The 19,882-nt window shown below is 40.3% G+C and overlaps 2 protein-coding genes across 6 annotated transcripts; one reads left to right on the plus strand and one right to left on the minus strand.

Annotated features, from left to right (window-relative positions):
• Positions 1-490: 490 nt before the first annotated feature.
• On the minus strand, positions 491-11,264 carry Bbs12 (Bardet-Biedl syndrome 12). 4 transcript variants are annotated; one of them, XM_027391963.2, is made up of 3 exons: positions 11,130-11,264; positions 9,558-9,627; positions 491-4,683 (listed from the first exon to the last, which is right to left on the minus strand). In XM_027391963.2, the coding sequence occupies exon 3, from the start codon at positions 4,668-4,670 to the stop codon at positions 2,568-2,570; it is 2,103 nt and encodes a 700-aa protein (XP_027247764.1). In that variant the 5' UTR covers positions 4,671-4,683; positions 9,558-9,627; positions 11,130-11,264; the 3' UTR covers positions 491-2,567. The 4 variants fall into 4 exon arrangements, with proteins under 4 accessions (XP_027247764.1, XP_027247763.1, XP_035307106.1 ...); XM_027391962.2 differs by having other exon boundaries at positions 9,501-9,627; XM_035451215.1 differs by lacking the exon at positions 9,558-9,627 and having other exon boundaries at positions 11,130-11,259.
• On the plus strand, positions 11,168-14,935 carry Centrin-2 (centrin-4). 2 transcript variants are annotated; one of them, XM_027391964.2, is made up of 5 exons: positions 11,168-11,323; positions 12,969-13,115; positions 13,486-13,611; positions 14,097-14,234; positions 14,394-14,935. In XM_027391964.2, exons 1-5 carry the CDS (start codon positions 11,198-11,200, stop codon positions 14,481-14,483), a joined length of 627 nt encoding a protein of 208 aa, XP_027247765.1. In that variant the 5' UTR covers positions 11,168-11,197; the 3' UTR covers positions 14,484-14,935. The 2 variants fall into 2 exon arrangements, with proteins under 2 accessions (XP_027247765.1, XP_027247766.1); XM_027391965.2 differs by lacking the exon at positions 11,168-11,323 and adding an exon at positions 11,607-11,741.
• Positions 14,936-19,882: the final 4,947 nt, after the last annotated feature.

Raw genomic sequence — 19,882 nt, forward strand, 5'->3', positions numbered from 1 at the left:
CTGGAGGGGCAGATATGTCTTAGCAGTTAAGAGTACTTCTGGCTCTTTCAGAAGTCCCAAGTTCAGCCCCCCGAGCCTTCAAATCTGTCAGCATTAAGTTCACTCACACTTTCAAGTCTGGCTTTATTTAAGAAAAATAAAGCTACATATTTATCCCTTTAAATGAGCTTTACTATAACTAAATCACCAACATTAGAGCTGGAGATCATGCTATTCAACTGTCATTTAAAGGCCTGGGAGTAGTTTGAGAGAACTAGAATCACTTTCCCAAGCCAATGCTTGGTAACAGCAGAGGAAGGCCTCTAGAGCAGAGAACAAAGAAAGAACTGCCCACAGAGCCCCCTGTGCAGGAAATGCCCTGCAGACTGGTGTTACCCTGCTCTGAAACAATCTTTCATTTTGAGGGTTTTAAATATGATCTGAAAATTTGGGGAATCACAGAGAGGAACTCTGCCACCTACAGGTCAAAGGAAAGAAGGCCTCGCTAGTGTTTTTTTTTTTTTTTAAGCAAAGTAAAGATCAATGGAATCAAGTGTTCCAAGTACAATTTTAGGAGAATAACCAAGTGCAACACAAGAAGAGGCTTTTGCTAAGAGGTGCTGCCTTTATGTTTCTGCTTTGTTAACATTTCATTAACACACTGCATTGTTTTGTGCTGTGCTGCTGAACACTATGAATCCCCAGCTAAAAAAAATAGAAATGAGAATATGAGCTTCCACGCCCCTAGTATTTCCTTCTCATTGCTAAAAATTACCAGAATGAGTGATAAAACTTAACACTGTGGGTAACACTTACTTAGAAAAAGTTTAGGTTCTTAATTCATATAGTTTACCAAGATAAAGTCCAGATGAGTTATGTATATACGAGCCTGGGAGAATTAACAGCCTTTACTCGACTGTAACAAAGTCTTAAAGTTGCAAAGATCTTTCTTCATCTTCTGTTGTGGGATATTTGTACACTGTGTGAATGTATTTGCTGTGAGTGGTGTAATACAAGGCTGACCAGCCAATAACTAGGCAGGAGGTATAGGAGGAATTTCCAGGGAGAGAAAGGGAGAGGAGGAGGAATATAGGCACACAGGTGAAGCCAGGGAACACAGAGAAGAAACAAGAGGTGCAAGATGGAAGAGAGGCAATGCCACATGACAGAACAGATTAATATTCATGAGTTAATTTAAATTATAAGAGTTAGGAACAAGCCTAAGCTATAGGCTGAGCTCTTACAGCTAATAAGTCTCCATGTCATCATCTGGGAGCAGGCTGGTGGGACAGAAAGACTTGTTACTATCTTCCACATGGGAACTGGCTGTAAGGTGGAGAACCCCACATAAATAGGTGGTGGTGAGTATGATGGTAACACCACTGAACTCTTCTTAGAATATTAGGTAAATTGCTGAATAGATTAATCTACAGAAGTAGACAATTTGGTGGTATGTCCAATGATGCCACTTTGGGGTCAAAATGTATTTACACAGACATACACATTTAAGAAGCCTTGGAAAACCATCTCCTAAATGTTAATAATGACTACATTGGTTGTAGGGATTGAAAAGGAAAGACAAAAAAAAAAGGACCAAGACATTCCTCTAAAGATGTGCTTGAAGAATAATGGAAAGAAGGCAGGCGTGGTGGAACTATTTGGGATGGCCTAGGAGGTGTGGCCGGCCTTGTTGGAGGTGTGTTACAATGGGTGAGGTCTTTGAGGTTTGAAGACTTGCACCATCCCCCCACCACAACCTCCCACCTCCTACTAGTGAATCAAGATTCAAGCTCTCAGATATTACTGCCACCATGCCTTTGCTCTGCCATCACAGGCTCTACCCCTCTGAAACCATAAACCCAATTAAACGTTCTTTTATAAGTTGCCTTGGTCACAGTCTTATTATAGCAATAGAGAAGCAACTGAGACAGCATCTCTATACTTATTGTACATGTAAAGAATATAAGGCCTTGGACAACCTTTATCTAGTCCATGTCCATGGCTGGTTTGACTTAAGCAATGTTGAAGGATGTAATCACTCCCGTTGGACAAATAAGTGGGTTTGTTTATGCTCAAGTAGTAAATATCACAAGTTCAGTGTTTGTTTTACAAGAGAACACCCATTGTTTCAGGTCCTGCCACTGGCCCTCTGTGCTGCTCTTGTGGGACACACAGGTCAAGGAACTGACAAAACCAACACAACACTTTGAATGCAGATTCTGCTGCAAACGGCAATAGTTCTTTGCTTCTGAAAACAATAACAGGCTAATTTGTTAGCTTATAAGAAGGGTAAATTCCAGAATTTCAGTTATTGATAGACATCAACTCATTCTTGGCAATCACTAGTAATTCAGAAACTATGATTTGACTATAAACATTTATTAGGGCTGGAGAAATGGCTAAAAGATTAAGAGTGATTGCTGCTTTTGCATAGTTGGGTGCCCAGCACCCATGTTGGGTGTCTATCTATAAACCTATAATTACAGCTCCAAGAGATCCACCTCCTTGGGCATGTGCACACACATATACACACATACTTTAAAATTTATTAATATGATATTGCTTATTTCCCAAAGATTTAACTAACCCTATAAAAATAAAACTCCATCTAATTCCTGTGAATTTATCTGTGTGTGGACAAGTCCAGTAATTATTTCACTGTCTGTCTGAAGCACTAAGAGCACTAAATCCAATGCTCGGCGCCATGCTTCAGTCTTTGGTGTAACAGTATCATAAACTCTTGGAACTACCTCCGGGTTATCTGAAATACCGGAATGAAAAAGTCCACTACTTAGTTTACTACATTTACTCAAGATATAAGATGAAGGAGAGCCAGAGTTGGTAGCATTTTGTACATGATATTGAATGAATGTGCTGGCTTCCATTGCCGATGGGTGAGTGGCAGTGTTAAACATGACAGCTGACAGGTATTCATGCCACCCACTTGCCAGGTACTTCAACACAGTAGGTCTGTAGACTGACAGAGATGAGGCCATCCAAGAGGAAGAATCAGGAAGCCATCCTGAACAAGCATGATTTTCTTTATTTAAAGATTTCTCAGCAAGAATTTGAAGATGGCTAAGACATAAAAATTCAACAGCACCACCTCCAAGGAAGACCTTCTTCTCTTTTAGGGCATGATATAAACGATATACACAAGACCAAAACCTGTCTTCCTTGGTTTCCATCTGAGCACTCACTGGGCTAGTGAGTACTACTGTAATCAAATTAATTCCTTCTGTTTTTAACAAGATTGCCATTCTGTTGCTCCTGTTAATATCGTGAGGACTTGTCCAGAAGGTCACAGAGACCTTGCTGCCCACACAGTCTTCATTCACTTGTGTAATATAGGTTACTGGCACTGCTCTTGTAGCCTCTGCAAACGCTTGCAGCACACTGCCATTTACTGAACCAATTACCAGCCGCTTACTGTGTATGCATCTCTCAGTTAAGTATTCAGATACATTTCCTTGTACCAGGACGAGATTCACATTGAACTGGATTAACACCTGCAACACACTTTTAGTCCACAGTTCTTCTGCACTATCTTCTGGAGGTTTCCCACTATCTAACTTGGTCTTAATATTTACGGACTTATTAAATCCCAGGTGGCGGTAACTCTCTGTGAGATCACCCTCGATGAGAATCATCCGGAAAGACTGATGCTGCAATTCCTTTATCAGAGCAATACTAGACATGGGTACAGCAGTGACATATCCTAAACAAACACAAGAAAAAGTTTCCGGTAAGCCCGGGAGACAGCAAGTGAGGAGTCTTGAAATATCAAACATAAATGGTGCCTTACAGTTGGCTTGCTGCAGAAACACACTCTGCCACTGCAGCCGCACAGCTGCCTCTGCCAATGTCATGCTGCTGTGGTCTCCATGGCTCAAGCCAACTGCTAACTCCACCAAATTATTACATCCAGAAGTTCTGGGAGTCGATCCATATTGTTCTAGAAATCCATTGGGTCTGTTTATCCAGTGGCTATTATCTGTCCTGTTAAAATGCCTACTGTGAATTAATGCTGACTTTCTGCAGAAGGAATATGTATATAGGCTATTTTGCAGAGCTTGTGGCGTTTTTTTTTCTGTTTCAACCTTAGCCTGAGTTTTGAAGAATTTGGGTGATTCTGCATGTCTCCCAGAAAGACCGTAAGTGGACAATAACTGAGACGTAGCATCTTTGAAATCATGCTTTTCCTTTAACAACCCAGGATCTGAAGGGACTTGTAGAAAAGGACACAAGCTGACATCAACTGTACTTGTGCTGTCCATGTGGTCAAACACATTGTATATGGGTACTTGAAGGGAAACTACTGCTTCAATGCAAGAACTCAAGCCTTCGGTCATTACTGACACTATTACTGGAGTGGGAACACCCAGATGAAGACATTCTTCAACAGCTCTACTCCATGCACCAACAAGAAACAAGAGAGTGCTGGTTCCAATTCTATATGTGCCACTCTGTGCTTGAACTGCTTCATTGAGAAGCTGCCCCACAGCACAGGTTAAATCCAAACCTTCAAGAAGCCTGACTGTTGAGCTGATTAACAAACTTTCATGACACTCTGCATCTGTAATAAACTTGGTGGCTTTTACTGGGCCTAGGAAACTCCTTCCGGTTTGTGCGAATGATGAAAGTTGTTGAAGTCCCAAGTGTCTTCTTTTGTTTATGACTCTGCAAGCCATCACAAGTAATTACCTGCAAATAAATAAATACTTGAAACTTTACTGGGTGACTGATGATGACAAATGAAGAAAACACAGCTCACACTTTTGGATAAAGTTTCAATTACTATGATCAGTGTGATGATACACAAGAGTAACATAAAGGCATGGGGGACAGGGTGGTGTAGAGAGGGTTGACCACTCCACAAGGCAGAGGAAATGGAGAGGAGCACGAGGCAACAAGAAGGTTTCCAGAAGGTAATCTGAAGAATGAGACCTGAAACATACTTGTGCTGTGATTTTTTTGAGACAGGATCTTACAATATAGCTCAGGATAGTCTTAAATCTGTGACCACCCTGTCTCCACCTAGAGAGTGCTGGAATTACAGGAGTATTCCATCATGTCATCTGCAGAGTAACTGCGCAAGCTGAGCTAGCAAGCTGAAGGAGTGGTAGTGAATGTACAAATATGTTAAAAAAAGAAAAAGAAAAAGAAAAGCAAAAATAGGAGTTGTACAAGAAGCCTGGTATTATGGGAATATAGCATACATGGAAAGGAGCAGAAGGACCTAAGGCTCCAGCAGAGGAGGAGTTGGATTGAGGACATTTCATGCTCTCCTACAATGGGAATCACTCGTGTTGAGATTAAGAATGACCTGTAGTGCTTGAAAGCTTGTACTTCTGAGTCTAGAAGCCTGGGCTTCAACTTTGTTCCACTGCTAACAGGTGGGTAGCTCTTCACTTTACACATCTGGAAAATGAGACTAATACATAGGCTACTTCACAGCTAGTATGAGGAATACAGTGCTCAGAACAGTTCCTAGCACACAGTTTTGTGTGTTCAGATATATTACCATTCTGGTAAGTTTGGACTGACCAGCTAAATACCAGACTGAAGTAGAGCAGCCACTTCATCGTCTAAGAAAAATGAAGTCAGACAATGGGGACAAAGATTTGGGTATTGATTACATTATGAAGGAAAAAAAGGTTCTATTTAAAGGGAGATCCAAGGGCAATTAAAATTATTCAAGATAATATTTTAGAAGTCACATCCAAAATGAATACCACCAAGAGAAAGACTATTACTTCAATACTAAAAAGCTTTCAAATAATGGTACTTTCTTATTCTTTTTTTTTTGTTGTTGTTGTTGTTTGTTTTTTGAGACTGGGTTTCTCTGTGTAGCCCTGGCTGTCTTTGGAACTCACTCTGAAGACCAGATTGGCCTTGAATTTATAGAGATCTTCCTGCCTCTGCCTCCTGAGTGCTGGGATTAGAGCTAGGATTAAAGGTGTGTGCCACCACACCCGGCTAACAATGGTACTTTTTAAATGAAAAACCATCTATAATGAAACTACTGCCTTGGGAGGTGACATCTGTCTGGTCTTACTTTTCTGTCCTCCTCCTGCAATACCATCTCCCCACTAAACTTTAAGTTCTACTTATCAATGGCTTCACTCACTCCATGCATCATATCCTCAAATCCTCTGCCTCTCTTTGACTTCTTCTTACTAACCTTGTAAGGCTACTAATCTTGATGAAATGAAGTGATTTTAATTTAAAGAATACAATTTAGATTTAGCACGTTCACAATGTTATGTAACCACCTCTACCTTGCTCCAAAGATTTAACAGCCATGAAAGAAAACCTGAAAGCTACTCTACTAAGCAGTAACTCTGTTTCTTTCTGTAAATGGTAATTGCTAATTTGCTTTTAATCTGTTTTGACCTATTCTTGGTATTTTATATAAATGAAATCATGAAATACATGATCTTTCTACATTTTATTTAGATCTTTCTACATTTTATTTAGCTTATTTTTAGAGTTCTTTCAGACTTATTATTTAACAATAATTCACTGTTTTTCTTAGTGGAATAATATTCCTAGGTAGGTACCACATTTTATATATCTGTCTACTGCTAGACATTTAGGTTGTTTCCACCTTTTAGCTACTGAGCTTCTGTCTTTGTGCTGCTGTGAACATTTCTGTAAAAGTACATTTCTGAACCTACTTCCACATATTTTAGCTATAAATCTAGAAGTAAAATTCCTGGACCATATGGTTATTCTATGTTTAGCTTAGGGAACTACCCAGATGTCTTCCCAAACAGTAGAGCATTGCCAGTAGCAATGAACAAAGGTTTTGATTTCTCCACATTCTTACTGCGTTAGTTCTCCAGGGCTGCTACTCAAAATTACAACTGTCAGGAGGCTCAAACAATACATCTTCATATTCTCCAGATGATGATGTTGCAGGGCAGTGCTTCCTCTCAGGGCTCTAGGGAAGGATCCTTTTTTTCTCTTCCAATTCCTAGTTGCTTCTGGCATTCTTTGTCTTTTAGTTGCATAACTTTAATCTTTGCCTGTTTCAATTGTCCTTTTTGTTAATTACAACACCAGTTATTGAACTTACGGCCTACCCTAATCCAGTATGACTTCATCTTAACTAATTCCATCTACAAAGACTACTTTCCAATAAAATCACATTCTGGGTAGATATGAATTGATTGTGTGTGTATGTGTGTGTGTGTGTGTGTGTGTGTGTGTGTGTGTGAGAGAGAGAGAGAGAGAGAGAGAGAGAGAGAGAGAGAGAGAGAGAGAGAGAGATAGAGAACGCACTATTCAGTCACTAGTACATTCAACATTAATGTTTTGCTTTTGTAAAATTATAATCACCCTAGGAGATGTGAAAAGATAGCCCATCATTTTTTGACTTCCATTTTCCTAATGACTAATGATCTAAGCATGTCTTTATGGGCCTAACTGGACATTTGTATATCTTCTTTGGAGAAATATCTATTGAAGTTTTCTGCCTATTTTAAGAGTGGGTTATTAAAGGTTTATGTGGTTGAGTTGTAAGTATTCTTTACTCCTTTCAGATAGTAAACTCTTATGAAACAGCCAATTCTCACACTCACAGATCCAACCAACCACTGATAAGACAATATTTGAAAAACACAAAAATGAACTCTGCATCTGTTTTGAATATGTAACATATATTCTATCATCATTCCTTAAGCAATGTATAATAACAACTATGAACCTAGCATTTACATTTTCTTAGTTTATTATTATAGTAATTTTAAGGATAATATATACCTAAGCATGTGTGTAGGCTAGATTTAAATATTCCACCATTTTATGTAAAGCACTTATGTATGTGTAGACTTTAGTTTCCATAGTGGAGTCATCAAACCATTCCCCTATGGATGCTGAGGGGCTACCCTATTTGATTTGCAAGTACAATCTATTGTTCTATAGGCTGTCTTTTCTGTTTTGATAATGCATTTTGATTCATAAAAATTTTTAGTTTTGGTAAAATTTAACATTTGTTGGTGCTGTTGCTCATGCTCTTGGTGGTACATGCAGAATGCATTGCCAAATCATACATTTATTACCCAGTGTTTTCTTCAGAATTCTATACATTATTTAGTTTACTGATTGATTTGAGACTAACTTTTACGTATGGTGTGAGGTGGAGGTCCTTTTGCATGTGGCTATCTAGCTGTCTCTGCACCTCCTGTTAAATGAACTAGTCTTTCTCTTATATGTTCTTAGTATCTTTATCAAGATTGAACTTGCTATACAAAATGGGTTTATTTCTGGGCTGTCAATGTAATTGCATTAGAGGATGTAATCATTTTATGCCAACACCATATTGTTGCAAAACTGTAACTGTCTGTTAAGTGCTGAAGCCAGGAAATTTCTGTTTTAAATACTGTTCTCTTCTTTACATTTATATTTATAATTTGCCACAGGCTGATTTTTTGGAGAAAGTGGTCTATTTCTCCCTTCACAAATATCTAGTTGATGGAGAAATAATTGTGAAGTTTAAAAGTCTGGCTATTTTCCACGGCTAGCAAAATTTGAGTTTACCTTGTATGAGATGAGATGCTTGACACACATCACAAATACAATCAACAACAAAAATATAAGGTTGATACTAAAATAATTAATCTATTTGTGGAAAATCAAGCATGATAATTAACATGTGCAAAATTTCCTAACATTAGCCAGGCGGTGATGACACATGCCTTTAATCCCAGCACTCAGGAAGAGGCAGGTGGATCTCTGTGAGTGAAAGGCTAGCCTGGCCTATAGAGATAGTTCCAGGACAGCTAGGGCTACACAGAGAAACCCTGCCCCAAAATTTCAAAAAAAAAAAAAAAAAAATTACAAAATCTCCTAACTTTACATAAAAAGGTAAAACCTCTGTGTAACCACTGCCCAAGTTTATAGTATTAATTAATGCATCAACTACATTTTGCTTCACTTCGACCCTAACTTATTCTCTCTCCTTTAGCATCTTCATTTCCCTCTTTCAGACCCTCTGCCCTCTTCTGAGCCCTGTGGAGACCCTTGACTTGCAGATGTCTATGTCTTTTACAGAGGGTGGGGGCTGTGATGAGAATTCTGAGTATGGTCTCCCTCCTAGATCATAATTAAACTAAAAGACACCACTCTCTGTGAGTGGAACACAACCTGGAACAATAGGAAAAACCCATAGGTATTTCAAATTCAGTCTGTATTGAATTACATTACAAAAGGTTTTTCTAGACAAACGATGGATTTCAGCCATCTACAAGGAAAAAGTCATATGAAACAGATATGAAAATTAATACTCAAAAGAGATCTTTTAACAGCTGAAGAATCTACTTCAAGTTTGAGTAATAACTGTCTTAGCATTCCTAACTTTGGAAGAATTCCTAAATGGTTTTGAAGAGGTTGCAATGGGCTAGTCACTGATACAAACTCAAAGTAAGAATGCCTCAATTTCTAAGAGGTTGGGTATAAAAGAGGCAATGACAGTGAAGAGGATAGGAAAATGGGTAATTTCAAAAGTGATTAAATACCTTTGGTAACTGTTATCGGCATTGTCCTAACACAACCCGATTTTTGTTTTGCAGTACCTGGCACAGCACTTTCGGTAAACAGGTCAATGTCGTTGCTTGTCCCAATAATGTTTCCTTAACTTTTTATCTGCAATGGGAGGGCAGAGTCAGATTACTTAATTGGGATGTTGATTTCAGAAGTTTTCTTTTCAAAGATCATAACTTATCTTGGGTAAATATTCAGGTTAGAACACTTAGATATGCTTTCCAGCAGTTATATTTCTTCATGGATATAACTAGAATTTTTATCATCAGAATCAAGTTTGTTCACCTCCAGTGTACATCTGACAAGATAACCTAAGCTGCACCACTCCAATGCTCAGAAGCCTCTCAGAAGTCTTCATTCCTTTGTCTGGCAGTAGGAGCTTTCACAAAAGCGAGTCACTCCCTCTCGTGTCTATGCTCAGAATCTTACAGTCTCCCCAACTCACTCCAAGTAAATACCATGATATCCTAAAACCCACAAAATTCTTCCTTCCTGACTTGTTTATTCTGCTTTGCTCAGGCCTACTTTGTGCTTTTAGAAAATGCAGGGCACGCTCCCTACCTCAGTACTTGTACATGTCCCTCTTTCTAGGATGCTCTACTCCAAGAAATCTACTGCCATAACAATCTTTAAATACTTCCCCAAATTTCCTTTTCAGGGAGGTCTACCCTGCTCAACCTATTACAAACCACAAACCCCTTTTCCTTCCAGATGCTAGATACTGTTTATCTGCTCTACTTTCTTTTTATCCTCTGAAACTTCACAAAATGAGCACAGTACTTTTATTAAGTTACAGACCATCATTTTCTGTTGAAAAAAATTATCCAGATGACAATTTTAGTCACTGAAACATCCCAAGTATCTAGAACACTACCTGACATCTTATAGGCATTCAACAGATACCTGTTGAGGGCCACCTTGTCCCGATTTGAGTACAAACATTAAAGAAGCAATGAGATGTTGTTACTATTCCTCTTCCAAGTACCATTGGACCCTTAGTTGGGGCACTTTAATTGCTTTTAAATTTTTAATTGCTCCTCCTTCAAATGACAATTAGAATTATCACTGAAAAAAAAAACATAACTAAATGGTCAAGTGCCCCAAATCAAACATTTGCTTTTTACTAAGTTTCTTCCAAGCTCACCAGTAGCTGCCACGGTGTGACATGTAGAATGCACTGGATAAATTTGGTAATTTAATAATGTGTACGGTTTTACTATCTCGCTAGCTATTATTAAAGTTTTATGTACAGAATAGCAACAGTCACTTTTCAAGACTGGCGTATCCTAAACAACGTCTAGATATTAGAATCTGAAATATATATATATATATATATATATATATATATATATATATACACACATACATACATGGGCTTAGTGGCAGGTGGATCTCTTGAGTTTGAGCCTCAGGGATCGGTGCTCAAACTGAGGAATTGGTCTACATAGTGAGTTCCAGGACAGCCAGAGCTGCCTGAAAAATAAATAGATTATAGCTAAATGATTTAACACTACTTCACAAAATATTTTGAATTTGCATCATCTGTATTCCCATTGGGAAACTGAAGACATGAAAAACGGCTTCTAATGCAAGGATAAACTTACCTGTTCCAGGAGCCTAAGGAGATTTAAGGACTACAACGTGTCTGCGAGGTGAGGCGGCGGCTTTGGGAATGTGCCGTGCTTTACTCACTACACTAGGAAACGACTGCTTTGCATTCTTGCTGCCTAGGAGGAAGCCAGTGGCTCAAGCCATCCTCGCTCCACAGGGACCTTCCGCCCCGCGAGGACACCGTGCGGTGAGCAACCCCCACCTCCGCCCCGTCTGCGAGCGCGACGCAGCACCTCGGGCTTCACGCCGCCCTCGAGCGGCTCTGAGGCGGGAAGGCCGCAGGACGGTTGGTCTAGTGGGGATGGTCTGAGGAGACAGCTCTCGCTCCTACCCCTCCTGCCCTTCCGGCCAGCGGGGCCCTCGAACCTCCTCACCGCGAGCCGCTCCACGCAGCGCCAGGACCCAGCTAGCCCGGCCGCAACTTGCGCGCAGTCAGAGCAGTCCTTTCTTCCATTGGGTGAAATGGCCATCAATCACGGAAGCTGGTGGGCGGGCTTGTTCTCCGAGCGTGGCCTTAGCAACCGCCCGCCCCGAGCTCCAGCCAGGAAGGGGAGGGCAGCTGTTGAGAGGCGCGGCCTCGGGCGGGGGAGAGGGTTGGGAACATGGTGAGTGCTGTGGGACCTAGGTGTTTGCCCCAATTTGCCGACTTTCGTGTCAGGATCCCTGGATACCTTTAGTGACTAAGCCAGGAGACAGAGATGGGTCTCCCTTTCCCTTTATCCATCGACGCTAGCGGTCTATGAGGGAGGGTCTATATAAAGATACCACCCTGGAGCCTCGGGGATCCGTGTCCAAACTGAGGACCTTCAAGATAGGGATGCAAGAAGGCGACAGAGGCCTTCAACTGCGGGCCACCTACAGCCAGCCGGCTATCAACTCAGCGGCTGACTGGAAGGGGCCACTGACTCAACCACTGAGGGTCAGGGGACCACCAACTCAGCTGCTGACAGGAAGCTGGGCACCTGATTAGCCACTGATGATTAGAGAGTCAGTAACTCTTTCTCTGGAAGGGCCACTGACTCAGTTCTGATGGTCAGGGTCCATCAATTCAGGCCACTCACAACTAAGGGATCACTGACTTCTTGCTGAGAAAATGCAGACTCAGATGGCTGCGCTAGTGTCTAGGAAGACCACGCATCAAAATTTGCAGCTCCAGAGCCAAGAATCCATAGCGACCTCAGCCAATAACTAATATAAAGCAGGCAACTTAGATCCACAGCCCAGCTTGGTGACAGACAGAAGCAAACAACAGAGAGGACCTTCATCTTCCACACAGTAAGCCAAACATTTTCATGCAGATCTGTGGAGTAACTGTTCACCAAAACCATGGTTTTTCACTTTTGCTCTTCTTTTGCTCGTGGAGAATGGGAGAGAGCAATTGTGTTCTAGTAAGCATTCCCCCCAGCATGCACTGTGATACACATATGAAAAGCACACATTCCTTAAGTTAATACTTCTCTGATAAACCAAGACTAACTACATAGACTAACTGCATTCTGACACAACACACAGTTCTATGCCATCTTCCTTAGCTGCTTCTTTCTTCAAAGACACTGGTTTTATGAGGAAAATCTAAGGGAAAAAATAACAACACACTTTCAATCAAGAGATTAATAGTCATACTCAGGAGGCTGAGGCAGGAGGACTGAGAGTTGCAGGCCAGTTGGGGCTCCATAGGAAGACCCTGTCTCAAAAGGCAGGTGGAAAAAAAGATAGTAGTAACCAAAAGCATTAACAACGGGGAATGAGTTCGTTCTATAGAAGGAAATGGGATACTTGAATTTGTGAATTCTAGTAATACAGTTTTTCACTCACATGTATACTTATTGCAGGCATCCAGCCATCAAACAACTTTAGAGCAGTGGAAGAAAAAAGCAGCAAAAGTTGAGTTGAATGATGTCCAAAAACAAGAAATAAAAGAGGCCTTTGACTTGTTCGATGTTGATGGGTCTGGAACCATAGATGTGAAAGAATTGAAGGTTCTGAAATTATTTCTAAGACATTTGAAAAACCACATTGTGTGTGTGTGTGTGGGGGGGTTTGTGGGGATGGGACCCAGGGCTCTACCACTAGGCTTGCCCACAGCCACTATATATCCTTTTACATCTTTAACATTCTGAAAGGTATGCACATATACCACCCTGAGTAAACAATACACTATCTTTTAACATTTTAGTTGTGCCCTTGGTTGATGGGTAAGTCAAGACCCAGAATTATGAAGATTACATACTCTGTCACAGTAGGATTGGCTCTATACTCAGATGGTGTTAGAGAACAAGAGGCTATTAGTGATTTAAAAGTTCAAAATGAGATCATGGCATATTAAAATATATTCCCTTCTTGTTGCAGATTGCAATGCGGGCCTTAGGATTTGAGCCAAAGAAAGACGAAGTTAGACAAATGACAGTGGAAATCGACAAAGGGACTGGCACTATTGGTTTTGAAGATTTTTTTGCCATTATGAGTGTGAAAATGGTATAGTCACTCTACTTTTCAAAGAAATGCCTTCAGAGCCTTGTACATGGTTGGGCCTGGGGTGTAGAGATTTCATGGAGGAACTGGAGGAATTTCATGGAGAAATAGCTAAGGGTGGCTGGGATATGATAGCACTGAAGGAACAGAAGTCTTCAGAGTGGTAAAGACTGTAGAGACGTGTTGTCAGGACATACTGACATCTGGCAAGGTGGAAGAAGCACAAACCTGAAGCCCTATACCCAGCAATCACTGAGTGCCTGCTTTGCCACTGTCCCTGAGAATACCCCTGGCTCTTAGAGCTTGCTGTCTTATGTACCTCAAGGGCAGGTGTGAGCATGTTGAAATAGTTGTTAAAAGGGCATGAGGCTGAGAACTCTGACTCTTGCTACAAGTATGCACAGAGAGCTCTAGAATTAATAGATCTAAGTTCAGCTTGCTAGAACAAGTACAAACAAAAAAACCAATGACATTTTTCTTTTCTAAAGAGTGAAAAAGATGAGAAGGAAGAAATACTGAAGGCTTTTAAATTATTTGATGATGATGCTACTGGCAGCATATCACTAAATAATATCAAGAGGGTTGCCAAGGAACTAGGGGAAAACTTAACAGAAGATGAATTGCAGGTAAATGGTTTTGTTTATAATTACAATGTGCATATAATTTTACATGGTTTTATGTAACTTTGCTGTATTTACACAGTAAAAACAAAAAATTCCTGTTGGGTTTCCACCATTATACATTTTTAATGGTTTCAGTCTATCATGTTATGTTTTGTGTTACAGGAAATGCTAGATGAAGCAGATCGTGATGGGGATGGAGAGATTAATGAGGAAGAGTTTTTGAGGATGATGAAGAGGACCAGTCTTTCTTAGCTCTGCTTCCTGCCTTCTAGGAAGTTTACACAGCTTGCATGTTAAGCAGTTCAATAATGTAATACTTTATTTAGCTCATTCATTTCCATTTTTAGTTTATACACTTAGGTTACCGTTGGTGTCTAATCCATGCAAGAAGTTATGTGTCCCTACCAATGTTATTAAATCTGTAAGAGCAGGAATAAAACAAGCATGATTTATTTGAACCTTGAACTTCAAAACAGTATTTTCATGTGCTATTTTTTAAGGCTCTAGATTCCAAAGACATTTTAAAATTTTTTTCAGTTTAATAAACTTGGCTCCCACATCCAAACGAAATTGTTTGTAAAAAGTCTGAAAACAATATTGTTCCATTATTTTCTTTTGTATGACTTAAAAAAAAACCTGACAAACTTGTTTTGTTAATCATTTCTTCAAATTTGTAAAGTATTAATAAAACTGACTGACATTCAGTGTTTCTAATTTTCTTCTGGTAGTTACTACTGTGTTTTGAAGGACTCCCTAACCCAATTCAGGCAACATGGTAATGGATTCTCTAAAACATAAGGGCATTAGAGTTCTTCCTTTATTAATGATGTTAAGACCCCTTTAAAGAGTCTTCAAGGCTTGAAATGACTCAGCAGGCCAGGCACTTGTCACTAGCCTGAAAATCTGAATTTGGTTCCATGTAGTGGAAAGTGAGAACTGAGAACCAGCTCCCACAAGTTGTCCTCTGATCTTTACATGATTGTTACAGTGTGTGGGGTCACACACATACATACATGTAATTTAAATTTACTATTATGTGTTGGGTATTTTCCCTGCATGTATGTCTCTGTACCACTTGAGTGTCTGGTGCCCACAGAAGCCAGAAGATGGTTTGGAATTACAGAAAATTGTGATCTGTTATGTGGGTGCTGAGAATTGAACCCCAGGCCCCTGGAAGAACAGCCTGTGCTCTTAACTGCTGAGTCATCTGTCCAATCACCATAAATGCAATTAAAATTAAGTCTACTTAAAAGGGGGAGAGGCTTGCACGTTTATGTTCTGTTATGAGTGCTCACAGTGAGTTCTTCACAGAAAAACAGTAGTCTTTTTATCAAGGACTCCCATGACACAAGACTGCCCACCTTGTTATATTTTGCTTTGGGAACAAAACTGAAGGACAAGCATAGTTAGGATCACTTGAGAACTATTTTGAATACTGCTCAGGTGAGTTCTGTAAGCAGAAGTTTCTGTCCTGCCAGCAACTCCCAAATAAACACACTGAGGCTTTATATTAATTACAAATGCTCAGGCTTGTTACTAGCTAACTCTTACATTTAAATTATATTCCTTATCTACCCTCTGTCATGTGGACAAAGGATCTGTCAATAAGACAAAATGGCAGCCTACAGAATGGGCAAAGATTCACCAATGCCACATCTGACAGAGGGCTGATATTGATATATATATATATATATATATATATATATATATATATTCAAGAAACTAGACATCAAATTACCAAATAATCCAATTTAAAATTGGGGTGCAGATCTAAACAAAGAATTCTCAACAGAAGACTCTCTGTTGAGAGAGTCTGAAATATATTTAAAGAATTGTTTAACATCCTTAGTCATCAGGGAAATGCAAATCAAAACAACTCTGAGATACCATCTCATATCTGTCAGAAAGGCTAAGATAAAAAAACTAACGAGAGGATGTGGAGTGAGGGGAACATTCCTCCACTGCTGGTGGGAGTGCAAACTTGAACAGCCACTTTGGGAATCAATACGGCTATTTTTCAGAAAACTGGGAATCCATCTACCTCAACCCAGCTATCTTGGGCATACACCAAAAGGATACTCAATCATAGCACAAGGATACTTGCTCAACTATGCTCATAGCATAGTCTGTAACCCAGACCCAGAAAGACAAACATGGTATGTACTCACTCTTAAGTGGATATTAGGAGTAAAGTATAGGATAACCAACCTACAATCCACAGCCCCAGAGAGGCTAGGTAACAAGGAGGACCCAAAGAGGGATGCATGGATTTCCCTGGGAAGGGGAAATAGAGATCTGGAGAAGGGGTGGGGTTGATGGGGGGAGGAGAACTTGAGGGAGCCAGTTGGGAGGGCTGGGTGCCAGAGGTGGGTTCAGGGAGGGGGAGAGCAATGAAAGAGATGTCTTGTTAGGGGAGCATTTCAGGGTTAGGGAGAAACCTGGTTGTCGCTCTCTTTTCCCGTTCCTGCTCCAGTGGCGGGATGTGATTCACCAGCAAGGAGGGACGCCAATAAGGCGTCTGATAAGATAGGTCTCATAAAATATATAGATGTATGATAATTGAGACTGAGCTAACAGATGAGAATCCTAGTCATTGGCAAGCAGCTTTGTAACTAATACAAGTCTCTCTGTGTATTCATTTGGGCCTAACTCGGGCTGGCGGCTGGCATAAAGCTCACATGTGGCGGTGGGGCTCAAGCAGCTTTTGGTGGAAAGATTTATCGTAACAGAATGGTGTCAGAAGTGGGATAACCCCATGCACCAAGGTTTCCAGAGAAAGAAAAAAACCTGCCGCCACAGCCTGCCCTGTCGGGCTGTGGAGAGGCATTGGAACAGCTTCCATATGCTCGCACCATCTCGGCGCTCTAGGGCGTTGGACTCGACACTCCCGAGATGATAAAGACAGATCCAGATAAAGAAAAACCTCTAAAGGTTTACATTACATTTAAAAATAAATAGAATAGCTGGTTATGATGGCACACACCGGTAGGATTTGCTAAAGAAAGCAGAGGCAGATGTATTTCCACAGAGAAACCCTGTCTCGGGGAAAAAAGAAACAAATAAAAGTAAAAATAAATAAAAAAGCCACATAAAGATAAAAAATACACAGAGAATCTAGATACTATATGCCATATTGTTGTCTTTAAATTGTTTGATTGCTGAGAAAGGACTTACTGCTACTAAAATACATTTAATTATAAATGTTGCTAAATTAATCCAACTTATACATTTTAAAAATGCTCTAACTTCAGGATTTGAGTTTAAGGACAGGCTACTTAGAAATAAAGGTTTTTCTTGTATTTCCACAGAAAATCAAAAGCTGTAGATTCCTTCCAGACTAATATGGTTTGATCAAGCAAGACACCCTAAAGATGAGACGATACAGCCTTACAGAATACAAAAACAAGGACTTGGTCAGGTTTCTATGTTTTATCATGATCCCTATAGTATATGAACATCGTCCCCAATCAACAGGAAGCAGTTTAGAAAAAACAACACCCATATTCCCAAATATTGTTTATAAATGTTTGTTTTCATTTAAATGAGGTTAGTTATAAATGATAATGAGCAGAGTCAATCTCCTTTTAAAGAAAAAAAAGGGGAATAGGATATAGGAATGAATACTTTGCATTGGTATAGATTTTCATTTATTGATACAACTTTAAGGTCAATTTTGTGATATGTATATGTCTCCTCTTGTTTAGGTATTGTGTTTATACAGATCTTTTACCTATAATAGTCAGAATTTATAATTAGGTTAGCTAGGTTTTCTAGATATAGAGATGTATTTAAGATAGATAGGTATTCTTCAAACCTTTCAAAGACCTACAGAAATATGGCATTTAAATGGTTTAGGGTTTTTCTTGGCAGTGAGACACAACTGCTCCTGGCACACCAATTATGTCAGAAAGGAGGATGGGCATCGAAGAAACTCATTTCTTCGTGGCAAGATTAGCCATTTGGGCAAGAAACTGCTCTTGCCTGGACTGTTTGTTGCTGTACATGTAGGACCCACAAGAAAGTGACTGCTAAACTTACAAAACAAGACAGGACTGAAGGGTTCCTGTTGAAATGGAGAAGTGTGCTAGACTAACACTATGGCCTATAGGCTGAAGATAGATGCCTCAACATCACAGAGGAACTTTGGGTGACTGTCCAGGTAGCAAGATGTCTCTGTCAATTCTAGAGTTTATATATAGTATCCTTCTATGGTCTTTGATGGAATTGAAGACAGATAGTTATGGTTATAGTTTTCTTCAGTTATTATAAAACATAAATTACCCTTTTTATTTAGACAGAAAAGAGGAGATGATGGGGGAAATACTTCTGTGTATGTTTATCTTTTGATTGTTAAATAAAGTACTTGCTTGGCCAATGAGACAGCAAGTTAGGCCGGACTAGGACTCAAAGATGATTCTGGGAAATTTAGTAGAGAAGTGGTGTTCCAGGCAGGAAGTGACATAGCAAGGAGACTCATATTTAAGAAGAGGAAAAAGGAAGTGTCGCTCTCTTTTCCGGTTCCTGCTCCAGTGGTGGGATGTGATTCACCAGCAAGGAGGGACATCAATAAGGCGTCCGATAAGATAAGTCTCATAAAATATATAGATGTATGATAATTGAGACTGAGCTAACAGATGAGAATCCTAGTCATTGGCCAAGCAGCTTTGTAACTAATACAAGTCTCTCTGTGTATTCATTTGGGCCTAACTCGGGCTGGCGGCTGGCGTAAAGCTCACATGTGGCGATGGGGCTCAAGCAGCTTTTGGTGGAAAGATTTATCGTAACACCTGGTGCCAGGAAAACCCTCAGGAATTCATGAAGATGACCCCAGCTAAGACTCCTAGCAAATAGTGGAGAAGGTGCCTGAACTGCCCTTCTCCTGTAATCAGATTGATGACTACCCTAACTGTCATCAGAGAGCCTTCATCCAGTAACTGATGGAAGCAGATGCAGAGATCCACAGCCAAGCACTGGGCAGAGCTCCAGGAGTCCTACTGGAAAAGGGGAGGAGGGATTGTATGAGCCTGGGGGGCGGTGTCAAGGTCATGATGGGGGAGCCCACTGAGACAAATGACCTGAGCTCAAGGGATCTCATGGACTCTGAACCAACAGTTAGGAAGCCTAAATGGAACTGACCAAGGCCCTCTGCCTATGTGTGACAGTTGTGTAGCTTTTTCTGTTTGTAAGGCTCCCAGCAGTGAAATAAGGATCTGTCTCTGGCACTCAGCTGGATTTTGGGAGCCTGTTTCCCATGCTGCATTACCTCACCCAGCCTTGATTCAGGGGGAGGAACTCAGGAATTGATGCTTGATTCAAGCTCACGAGAGGCCTGCCCCTTTCTGAATGGAGACAGAGTAGGAGTGAATGAAAAAAAATATTAATTAAATAACATTAGAAAAAAGAAGATTCACATGAGTAGAGTGTACAATCTCAAGGGCAAGCTGAACATGATTGGCAGGCCACACAGGATGAAAACCTTTACCATAGAGGCGTATAAACAGATCACAATAGTCAATTGTAATGAATGATCTGAAGTAGACTCACTCCTATCTGCTGGGAGGAGCATGGAAACACATTCCAAGACCAATTCCATGTTTTGAAGAAACTGAGGTCACAAGACTCTTGTTTCCTTGGAGTTTTCTCAGAAGCAC

Source organism: Cricetulus griseus, assembly GCF_003668045.3.
Source record: "Cricetulus griseus strain 17A/GY chromosome 1 unlocalized genomic scaffold, alternate assembly CriGri-PICRH-1.0 chr1_0, whole genome shotgun sequence".
NCBI classification, from domain to species: domain Eukaryota; kingdom Metazoa; phylum Chordata; class Mammalia; order Rodentia; family Cricetidae; genus Cricetulus; species Cricetulus griseus.